General features: G+C 31.2%; 1 protein-coding gene across 1 annotated transcript; it reads left to right on the forward strand.

Annotated features, from left to right (window-relative positions):
* The first annotated feature begins 7937 nt into the window (after positions 1-7937).
* LOC123655468 (probable ATP-dependent RNA helicase DDX28) lies at positions 7938-12560 on the forward strand. The gene is made up of 5 exons (XM_045591253.1): positions 7938-8543; positions 8903-9174; positions 9819-9991; positions 10757-11033; positions 12254-12560. Exons 1-5 carry the CDS (start codon positions 8027-8029, stop codon positions 12503-12505), a joined length of 1491 nt encoding a protein of 496 aa, XP_045447209.1. The 5' UTR covers positions 7938-8026; the 3' UTR covers positions 12506-12560.

Below are 12560 nucleotides of genomic sequence, written 5' to 3' on the forward strand. Positions count from 1 at the left end.
TCTGCAAATTAATTGATATTGATTTTATAAAGTTTATTGATAGATTTATAAAAATTAAACTTGAACGTAACTAAGTAGTACCTAAAACTTATTTATTGTTGTATCAAATTCAGTAACTATGAGAAATATGCAAAACAACCGCCACACACTCCAAGTCATTTAATATTGTTACATATTTATCAAATTAAACTCGTAACCAGACGCTAATTTGAAATAGCTATGACATTGCATTTATAATTGTTCAAAAAAAAAAGAATCATAAAAACGCTTAAAATATAATTAATTTAGATCATCTTTGCTATATGTGCAGACACGTGCAGATTTTTAATTTGCCAGCTTAATATAATAATTATCATGCAATTATACTTTTGAATTATAATATTAACTATATTATTTATGTTATTAACGAAAAGATTAAAGGAAAGAGAACCAAAATATCTTAACTCTTGATCTCATAAGTCTCGCGATTGTCAATACGTCATTACTTTCGCTATTATGAATAAAAACTTGCTGTGCCCGCGACTTCGTCCGCGTGGAAATTAACAAAAAAGTTATTTTTCAGTTCACAGAGTTATAAAATGAATAAATTTCTAAAATAAAAGTAGCTTAGGTTACTCCTTACTACATCCATATGCCAATGAAATCATATCCTTATGCCAATGAAAGTCCCGTCAAAAATCGGTACAGCCGTTTCAGAGATTAGCCGGAATTAACAGACAGACAGACAGACAGACAAAAATTGAAAAAATGTTATTTTGGTATATGTACTGGGTATATATCCATATGCATTTAGTAAAAAGCGGTTGTTTTAATATTACAAACAGACACTCCAATTTTATTTATTTGCATAGATACAATTTATTCTTGAATGTTTAATAGACTTTAATGAATGTATATTTAAATGAAAGAACAATCATTTTTAACTGCTGTAATTATCAATATATCGTCCTTTTAGTCAATTTGAATATTTTTTATGATAAAAATATATTTAATTACAATACTTCATTAATTTATAGAACATAGGTACTAAATTTCGAAGTAATATTATTGAAAGAAAAAAAAAATGAGCTAAAAACACAAGCAAGAATCTAAAATAAAATAAAATATATTATTTATACATATAACAACAACAACGTGAATTTAACGTAAATCTTGAACACTATTTTGTGCTTATAATTAGTTATATTTTATTTCAATATCTACGATTTTATTTTTGTGTTACCCACACATTAGGAATTCTAAACATTTTTGAATATCATATCAAAAATTGACCGCTCCATATTTTATTTTATGGCATATAATATACTCTATATGATAATAAATTATGATCAAAAATTACAAATTGTTTTATAACAATTGTAATATTTTGCTATAAAACAAACAACATCTGCAAAAAACATATTTTAATAAGATATATAAAACCGGAAAACTTTACGTAGGTCATGAAAAAACCTACTTATATCTAGAATTCTGGTATAATCACTTATGCAAATTTATTTAGTGACGTGAACTAACGAATAATGGTAAAATCATTGTTATAAAATTGGTGGGTATAATAAAAATTATAGTTTGATCTACCACGCTTCTTCATTGCGAGTGATCGTTAGTATGGGAAACACCTATGATTTATCATCATCTATACTAATGTTATAAAGAGGTAAAGTTTATGACTTTGTTTGTTTGTAGGGGGTAATCTTCGCAAATACTGATCCGATCATGAAAATTCTTTCACTAACAGAAAGCTACACTATTCAGGAGTGCTATAGGCTATTTTATTGTAATTGAACAAAAAATTCAGTAAATAAGAAAAAGATTAAAATATAATATCAAAATGGTAAATAAACTAGCGCCATCTATCGCTATTAGAAAACAATTTATTAGTCTTTCGACGTTATTAATTTAGTCTTATTTTAGTCTATCGACGACGTTTTCTCGATTTTTGATAGATGGCGTTAGAGCAACATATTATTTATTTAAGTGCTATAAAATTTGTTCTTTAAAGTATGTTATTTGGTTAATATAATAATAATTAACGCCCAACGAAGTGGGCACGGGTCGGCTAGTATCAAATATTAAATAAAGTTCTAGATAGAAAAACATCGATTTTATAAAGGTTTATCGAAGGAAAACTTCTTTATGCACGCTTGACATGGGGAGTAAGCTGGTGAATGAGTGACGAGAGCGTTACGAAAATTGATGAAATAAAATGATAGTTGTAAGTTATGATTGAAATAAATAAAAATAAAATTGTGATCAGGCGAGGCGAATGAAGCAAGAGAGAGAGGTTTCGTATATCTAAGACACAGTCATTCAAGCTGGAAATCTAATATAATAATCGTTAGACGTAATGATGTAAATTACGTGTGTACTCATATTTGTATTAGAATATATTTTTAATTAATTTGTTCCATAACTTAAACAATTGTATAAGTTACAGTAAACTAAACGTTTTTTAGCTTTCTTACCAATTATAATATAATATATATTATCAAAAAATACTGATTCGTCCGTTCATTTAAGTTGTGTGTATTGATGTGATTAAATTTTCTGGCTATTAGATCGACCGGTGAATTAATAAATAGATAATAAATCACTTAATTGTATAAACGTAGTATGATACAACGATATATTAAAGCAGTAAGAATTTTTTAACAGTTCAGTGTTTTAAAATATAAACAAAACATTAATAACGTATTTAAATTCACACATTATGCATTCGGGCAAATAAATCACTTTTTTTTAATCCAAATTATAACTATTAACAATTACACTATTCTTTTTTTTTAAACAACGTTTTAATTTTAACACATATTACTTTGGACGAACTGGCGTATGTAGCAGGCAAGCCTCGCGAAAGCGCGTTGAACCGGGAAGCGGTGCGCGTGCGCAGACACTACGTCTAACTATACTATACTAAATAATACTAATATTAAAAATGTTTCGAAGGATGGATGGAAGGATGTTTGTTACTAAACTTATTCATGTAAACACAATTGACCTGATGAAAATGAAACTTGTTACGTAGATAGCTAGAAATATAGAATGACACAGGCTACTTAATTGGTGCGAAATAACAATAATATAAACTAACTTGTTAAAATGTTGTGAATTTTAATACACAGATGTCATATTTTTTTTTTATCTAGACTGTTCCTTACACGTTTTTGCAGAAGGTTATAAGGTACGAGAGAGAGAGAAGAGAACCTCACACTGACACGACTGTTCTTTGTTACTTTCCAAACCGATTAACGAGTTTATAGAATTAACATATCTTTAAGTTCGCCGTGATAACTTGTGTGGTGACATTAAAAACAATTTTTTTTAACTTTAAAATATATCGTGACGATTATGAGAAGCTATATTTTCAAGTAAAAAAATCTGCATACTACAATATGGGCAGGTCAAATTAAAGGGCTCATCGTAAGTTTTTAAAATATCATGTCGTGATGGGACATTTTTGCTTCCCAAGGCTATTTTCGGGCATACCGTGACACACCACCGAAATACGGGACGGTCCCGTTCAAAACGGGACGTCTGGTCACGTTAGTCATGACCTAATAATAAAAGAAACAATAACTTTTCTATTTTTAGTTTTTATTTAAATTATTTTTACGTAGTCGGGTTTATTTTATTTATTTAAGAATAACTAACTTGTCTTACAATTGAAACAAAGTAAAATTAAAAGTCACAAAGCCGATAAGTTAATGTTAAGGAGAAGCAGTTTTTTTTAACATGTATTTTAAAATTATTATATGCATTTTCTAAAAAAAAACATTTAACATACATAGTGATATATATATTTTTTTACACCATCAAAAAGTAATGATTTCAACAAACAAAAATCCCACTGAAAAAACTTTTTAATAAATCTATCTAATAATTACTTTTCGAGTTATATCTAATAATGCGTTTTTACTTGACGCTTTTTTCGTCCACCTACGTTGTATTATACCGCATAACTTTCTACTGAATGTACCGATTTTAATGATTCTTTTTTTGTTGGAAAGGGGATATCTCTAGTTTGATACCATGATAAGGAAACCAGGATCTGATGATGGGATCCCAGAGAAATCGAGAGAAACTCTCGAAAATCCGCAATAACTTTTTACTTGGTGTACCGATTGTGATAATTTTTAAAAAATAATAAATTTAATCGAAAGCTGATGTTTATCATGTGGTCACATATATATTTTATCGAGATTTGATAACTACTCTTTGAGTAATCTTTGATAACGCGTAGTTACTTGACTATTTTTTCGTCGATCTACGTTGTATTACTCTTCGATGTAATTGAAGTTTCTTTTTTTCGTTTGCGAGCAAACACAATTATCGATATTGAGCTCAAAATAAGGTGAAAAAATAAGAGAGGTTATGTGAAAAAAATGTTAATACAAAAGTTGTAGATCTTTTTAATAACTAAAACTTTACCATTGAACTTTTTTCAATAGGATTTTTAGCTTAGCAGGAAATCGAGATAAATCGTTTTTTACCTTTAAACCCTTCTTTCTTTCTTTCTTTCTTTCTTTAAATCCCCTGTCCCTACCACTTCCCGAACTCAGATCGGATCAGATCAGATTTATTTTACATTTAATTTTCATTGTATTCTAGTTCTTTTACAATGGGTTTCGTTCCACAATATTTTTTTTTTGGTTTCAAAAGCTAAAAGCACTGGTCTAACAACAAAGCTAGTCAAATTATTCACATAATACTTACCTAATTAATATTAACACGAATACTTGACTAATTACAATTAACTAAAATTAATCATAATAATTAAGCATTCAGTTATAATAATTATGTTGTTGCTTATTTCGTTTTATTAGGTAATGCGTCGTTTTGTTTTCTCTCTTACTGTACGTATGTTATTTATATATATTTTTCTATATTATGTATTTTTTTAATTACCTTCGTTATAGTTTAGCAACCGCTATCAACTCTTGTATAGTGGCGTGGCGCGTTAGCCGTGCGGTGTACCATGTACGCGTCTAAACACAGCTGGTTGCGCGTTTGATTCCCGTTCGGAGTGGATTTATATATATATATATGTTTAAATATTTGTTTCCGGTTTGGGTGTCTGTCCTCCCCATCATGCCTCGGAGAGCACGTACGTTATCAGTTCTGGTTGTTACTATATACCGCAGTGAAGCAGTGTGGAGCCCTACATGGAGAAAAAGGTCTATACCTAGCAGTGGGATGTCGCAGGTTGAATCGTACATTTCTTTATATTTATTTAATAATTATCATTAATACACATTCTTTCCACGTTATTCTCTTCAAACATTTTGGCCCAACCTTGTATTGAAGATATCACTTATTTAGCGATATGATCGCCTCGTCTATATTACATTAAACTAGCTATACCCGTGCAAATAGTTCGCACTAAATGAGTATAATTATTATCACTTTAAAAAATTATAGAAAAGTATTATTATACGTGAGTTGATTTGAGTAATTGTGAGGTTTTTTTTTCTAAAAAAATAGGCAATCATCATAACAAACCTTAGCGTTTTAATATATTTGATAATTTGTATAATATATTCTTATTGTTCTGTACTATTTTTTATTTATTTTTTAGAACACTAATTTAGATTGTTTTATTTCGAATTCAATGTCATTGGTAGGTAACTTAACAAAAAATATCAAATAATCTTTGTACTTTGCATTGTTTTAGTCATAAATACTTTAATATGTTTTTTTATTTTAATCTTTTTTTTTCCTTTAGTTTAATTGCTAATTATTACTATATACATATAACATTATCGACCTCTGCCCGTCCATATTTTTTTACATAATAAGTAATCACCAACATTTCATATACTAAAACCTTCTCCGGAACACACTGCATCTTATGGTATAAGTATAATTCCGATCAGTTCAGTAGTTTTTGCAGCATAACCGAACAAAAAACTGGCTCTTCATTTATTAGTATAGAAGGTTATGTTATTATACAGTCACTTTTAGCTTAAGTTTATTTATCCAGAGTCGTTTCTGGGATAGTTAGCACTTCCGGCGAGATTTTAATATAGCGCCCCTTAAAAATACCGAAAAATATTTTCAAGTAGGTACTTTTTCATCTTTATTTATCATCTTACCTAGTATACGTGTACGCAATGATACAGCACCCACTTATATTAATAAAATATTTATTGACTAGCTTTGTAACATTGTTTTCGTTAAGACGGAAATGGCAAAAGAAAAAACAATAAAAAACTTAGAAGATTTTACGCCAGTTTTCACAGATTTTTTAATTTATTTGAAGAAATTGAATCAGAAGTTGAAGACTTTGTTGTACTGATTTTTGACTCTTCTTCTAATAGTTACCGAGCATATTTATTGCTCGACTAATTGCTAAAAAAATGCGTAACCAATTGTATTATTCATTGCTAGACTAATTGCTCGACTTCCATGACGTTTTTCTATCTCGTTCGCTAGTATTGTCACAAGTAAGCTTAGACTCGCTCATTATTTCTGAATTTTGCTGTTGGCATAAAAGTCTACCAATTATCATTCGTTTTAACAAGGAAGGACCTTGATAGAACATATCACTTTAATATTTAACAATATAAACTTAACTTCGATAGATGATTCCTCGTAGGAGTTGCACGAATCATACGAAATAACAATATTAAGCAAGTAATGTTAGTGCCCAAAAATTTTTTAACTACCAAATAATTACAGTATAATGTGGTCAAAGATAGGTTTTTTATATGTGAATGTATGTAAGTGTGTAAGCATATGTATGTATGTATGTATGTATATATGTATGTATAATTTTATAATCTATTGTGATGTATTCTAATTTCTATAACAATTATTTGTACACTTCCTAACCGCTTTTCTATGCGCTGTCCTATACCCAAAGGTTGTCTGGAAGAAATCGCTCTTTTAGCGATAAGACCGCCTTTGTACATCTTCCTCTAATTATACTACTTTTGTTTGTATCCTTTAATGGTGTGCAATAAAGAATATTATTATTATTATTATATTTCATTTGTATTAAATAATGGAACATACATTTTAGTCTCATCCCGAAAGTCTCGTTAGATAACGATCAGCGTGACCAGATTTAGTAGATTTTTACTTTTTTGGTAGATTTCGAGGTATTAGTAACACTATCTAGTAGGTAAAAATTATTTGGTATATTTTGGTAGAATTCACGCTTTTCAACTATTTTGGTCCTTTTTTTTTCTTCATATGGCAAACCTCTCGAAAAATTGCGGGATACCTATTCTTCTTTTCATCGAATGTATTGTAACTATCGCTTTCTACTATTAATTATTCGAGAAGGAAAGCTGTTGAGGGAATCCCACATGGTTTAGGATATGAAACTTAAATTATACGAGTTTTGAGATTGTAACACAGTTTGTACCTAAATTAAACTGTACATAAATGGTAATTCCCGAAGGCATTTTATACCGGTCTCTTATTAAACAAGCAAACCTAAGCTGTATTTCATAGGCACTAAGGTTTAAATATTATTGTCTCTGGAATGAAGGGTTTCCCACAGTTATCAATTCCGAATGAAACACAAAATTTCAATAAAAAGTAGAATAGATTAAAGATGCTAAGAAATAGGGCTTTCAAATTAAATTAATGGACTAAGCTTTACGACAATGTTACCCAACATAAAGAAGATTAACCATAGCTCGATCACAATATAAAAATACCTATATTACTTTACATTTTAATTTTAAGTAATAAACATTGATTTATGAAATTTATGGTGTTTTCTTAGTTCATCTTATTGTATTATCGTTATAATCAAGAGAACAATTATGTTTCTTCGTTGTAACACAACAGCGAAGAAATGTAATAGATTTTTAGTATTTTCTCGTTCTCTTTTGGTAGAATTTAGTAGTGTTTTTAACCTCTACTAGCAGAAGATTCGTTAAATGAAATCTGGTCACATTGATAACGATTATGTCAAATTTCTTTTTGACAAAATATGATACTTGACATTGATGTAAATCGTTTAAAATGTGCGTTTCGATAAGTTGATGAAATACTTAATATAATACATATTGTCATGTCTAAATTACGGCAAATATTAAAACTATCATATTGCCGGTTTTATAGTGCTGAAGCAAAGAAGAAATTGCCTATAATATCATGTAAACGACCGGAATTCAACCACTATGAGGGTCAAAGTTACAGCAAGTTTGAGGGTGTAAAACTCGCTTCTAAAGGCTGGTTGCATTCGAGATCGAAAAACGATTACTTCATTGTTTATGGCAATGCCAATAAAAAGACAGAAACCGAAGAAAGAGAAGGTTATAGGAAGAGTTTTGATGAAATAGGATTGTGTGATGAATTAAAGGATGTTGTAAGTCACTTGGGTTATACTTTACCTACAGCGATACAAGCTAAATCATTCTCTCCTATTATCGAAGGGTACAACACAGCAATGACTGCTGAAACTGGTTGTGGAAAGACTTTAGCGTATTTGTTGCCGATCCTGCAACATATATTGCAATGGAAGTCACACGTACCAGAAGAGTTTAACAGTCCTATGGCTGTCGTGATAACTCCGAGTAGAGAACTGGGTAAGAAAATAATTGATGTTGTAACTTAGGGAGGCCTATGTCCAGCTGTGGACTGTGATAGGCTGGAGTATGAGTGTGTGTGTGTTTTTCAAAATTACCTTGCTGTTGTCAATAACTGGTATAGTTGTGAGATGGTAGAGTGCATATTTCTGACAATGTGTTAGAAAATTTATGTTCACGTGATATGAAAGAGGATATTTCTAATTAGAAAAATTAATCTACAGAATATATCTTTACAAAAAAACATGAACAATTAGATAAGATTTTTTATGGAGGTGTTTTGTTCAATTCTTAATTCCTATTATTTATACATAAAACTATTTTTCATATCTTTAATCAACCTTAAATTTTTGTTACAGCAACTCAAATAGGGGAAGTGGCACAGAAGTTGACAGAAAACTTAAATATAAATGTATCAACTCTAGTCGGTGGTAAAACTAAACAAAAGATGTTAAATCCACCGGTAGAGTACTGTGATTTACTCGTGACCACACTTGGAGCGTATAGCAAGCTCATCACTACTGGAATCTTTAAAATACACAATGTACACCATGTTGTTTTAGATGAAGCCGATACACTGTTAGATGATAGTTTTATTGATAAAGTATCTAATTTATTGAAGAAATTTAATGTAAGTTGATTTTTATCACACACACTTAATCTTTGACATTTAAAGATTTATAATTGTATGAGGACATTTGATGTAGGTTTTTGTTAATATTATTATTTTAATATTTTTACTCTGGTAAATTAATAAAAAACAAGTTATTTTTAATATCACTAGTTCGGCAAACAAGCGTACGGCTCACCTGATGGTAAGAGATTACCGTAGCTTATAGACGCCTGCAACACCAGAAGCATCGCAAGTGCGTTGCTGACCCAATCCCCAATCCCCCCTAGGAGTTTTGGTCACCTTACTCACCAACAGGAACACAATACTGCTTGACAACAGTAATATTTAGCTGTGGTCTTCTGTAAGGTCGAGGTACTACCCCAGTCGGGCTGCTCCATATTTTGAGCAGGAAATTCCTGCTGTGCCCTACCTCAGTAATAACGATAATGTGATCCAAAAATAAAATAAAATAAAAATTGTGAGTAGTATAAGAAACCTTAAAAGTATTTTTACTCTGTGCTTATTTGCAATCAGTCTTAAGACTATGAGCAAATCTGTGTCTATGATGTTGTAAACCTTAAAAGTAAAACCAGTAACCTTAAAACTAATGAAAAAAAAAAAAATGAAATACTGTTTGTTATCCTAAATTATTATTTCAACAGATTCATTATAAAGTGGAAATTAAAACGCCACCAAAAGGATGTCAAGTGACATTAGTGAGTGCCACTCTGCCGTATGAGCTACCCGAAGCCGTCAACTCTTTCATGGACCCTCAGTCGTTACGAACTGTGACCACTAGTAATATACATAAGATATTACCTCATGTGCCACATAAGTAAGTAACAATTTTGTTTATCATTTAATAACAAAAATTAACAGTGACCTTGGCAATTTTTTTCTTTTCGATCTGCAATCAGATTGGTTGTTTCTTTAGGAGATTCTTCACACCCAGCAATGCGTTTGTCGATTTTGAGTCTATAAATAGAATCTGAGGACTCCAAAAGTGTCACAGCTAGCTCATTTTTATGTTGTTGAAGTCTTTTGCTTATATCTCCTATCGATTTCTCTGTCGATCTTAACAATTGACAAATATTCATACATTATACATTTGACATGGTCTGGGCATTTGTGTTCATGCTTTGTGTGTGTGTGTGTGTGTATGCCACGCCTCCAACACAGGTATATTTTTTATACAACAAACAAGCATAAGGTCTCATCAGTAAGCTGTTACCGTAGGTTATGGATGTCTGCAACCTTAGGAGTTTTACCCACACAACAACTGACTAATTTACGAATCATAGAAACAACACAGATTGAGAGCATTATTTATTATTGTGTTGTGTTTGAGTTATTTTACAAAATTTTTAAATAAATATAATCCCAACTAGTTTTCTCTATTGTTGGAAAAAAAAGAAAAAAGAGTAATTACAGGAATATACATATAAACATACAAGGGCCGGAAATTTTGGAATGAAATATAACTGCAGTGGCACTTACTATATTTCAAGATCTTTCCTATACATAAAAAGAGAGAGAAATCCAGTATTGGGAGTCTAAAGACTGTTTTTCAGCTAATACAAACGATTAAATTATGTTTCAGATTTATTCGTCTCGGCAAAGCTCAAAAACCAGTTGAATTATTGAAATTAGTACAAGCTGACGTTAACCTTAAGAGGCCTGTCATGATATTTTCTAACAAAACAGCTACATGCGACTTTGTGTCAATGTTTCTTAACGAAAATAACATTGAATGTGTAAATATTAATGGACAGATGGCGGTGCCTCTGAAACTAGGGAAGTTTGATTTGTACAGGAACGGAAGTGTTAATGTATTGTCTTGTACAGATATTGCATCGCGTGGTCTTGATACTTTAAGAGTAAGTCCTTTTTATAATGATAAATATGATCGCCATGTCCACTGCTGGACTTAGGCTTCCCCGAGTTCACGCCAGACACCTCAGTTTTCTGCAATCCTCATCCAGCCTACACCGGCAATCTTACATAGATCGTCATAACATGATATTTTATTATCTACTCTTGTAGATTTTCACTCAATAGCCTATGAGTTCATTTATTTTCACAGTCCTAAATGAAATATTGTCATACTTATAAAGATTTGTTGATAGCCATTTTGACTAATTAAGTAGCAGAAAGTCGAAGGATAAGTAAAATTGGGCACAGCAGGAAATTTCTTGCTCAAAATATTGAGCAGCTCGACTGGGGTAGTACCTCGACCTTACAGAAGACCATAGCCTAAATAATATTGTTTTCAAGCAGTATTGTGTTCCTGTTGGTGAGTAAGGTGACCAGAGCTCCTGGGGGAATTTGAGATACGGTCGGCAACGCGCTTGCGATGCTTCTGGTGTTGCAGGCGTCTAAAAGCTACGGTAATCGCTTACCACCAGTAGAGCCGTAAGCTTGTTTGCCGACCTAGTTATATATAAAAATTTCCATTTTGCGTCAACAACTGTTTTTAAGTACCTGTAGATATTTGTACCAAATCCCATTGGGGGCGTCCATAAATTATGTGAGGTGACTTTTGAAATTTTCTGTTCCTCCCTCCCCCTGGTGAGATGTCGTGAGATTTTATTCAACCCCCCCTATCCCCCAATCTCACGTGAGATTTTTCAAAATGTGGGTTTCTTACGTAAACGCGTTGGATTGTTATTGAAATTATTTTCTTTCGAACGAATTAGTGGATGATCTTAATCGTATTACGATTACGCTTAAATCTTAAGCATGTACAATCTGGATTAAATGGACCAAAATAGAATAGTTTTTTTTTGTTTCAATCAGAAAAAAAAATTTGCGTGATATTTGTCGAGGCCCTCTTTCTCCAACGTAAGATTAGATGAGATTTGACTCGAACCCCATTTATCTACTATGAAAATGTGTTGTAAATTGAAATGTAACGAACTGTTAGTTTTAGGTGTAATTTAAAAAACTCATAGTACACAATATTGAGTGATGTCCATGTTAACTAATAAATATCTTATTGTGTCAAGTCGAAGGGATCTACTCTCAATAAGAATTTTCCATTTAAAAGCTCACCTGTGTTTATTCATAAATGCATAATTATAATATTTTTTAATTTTAGACTCGCCATATAATAAATTATGATTTTCCTCTATACACATCGGATTACATACATCGCTGTGGAAGAACCGGCAGGCTCGGTTCAGCAGATGACTGTTCTATCACTAACTTTATTGCTTGGCCCAGAGAGATACTACTCGTTCAGAAAATAGAAACGGCTATCAGGAAAAACAATGAATTGCCAAATGTGAATGCGAATATTAAGAGACAAATTGAGGCTAGAATAGCCAAACTTTCGTCTGCTGGTATTTAATAAAAAAATGTTGAATATATTAGAATTAGGATGAAATAAATACTTCTTTGAAATA

This window comes from Melitaea cinxia, chromosome 8, assembly GCF_905220565.1.
Source record: "Melitaea cinxia chromosome 8, ilMelCinx1.1, whole genome shotgun sequence".
Lineage (NCBI taxonomy): Eukaryota > Metazoa > Arthropoda > Insecta > Lepidoptera > Nymphalidae > Melitaea > Melitaea cinxia.

What these genes read in the sequence shown, in the direction of transcription:
- LOC123655468 (XM_045591253.1), top strand. Translation starts at nt 8,027, where the DNA reads ATGTCTAAATTACGGCAAATATTAAAACTATCATATTGCCGGTTTTAT. An exon ending in AACTCCGAGTAGAGAACTGG is followed by an intron (nt 8,544 to 8,902) that starts GTAAGAAAATAA and finishes TTTTTGTTACAG; the next exon opens with CAACTCAAATAGGGGAAGTG. An exon ending in ATTTATTGAAGAAATTTAAT is followed by an intron (nt 9,175 to 9,818) that starts GTAAGTTGATTT and finishes TTATTTCAACAG; the next exon opens with ATTCATTATAAAGTGGAAAT.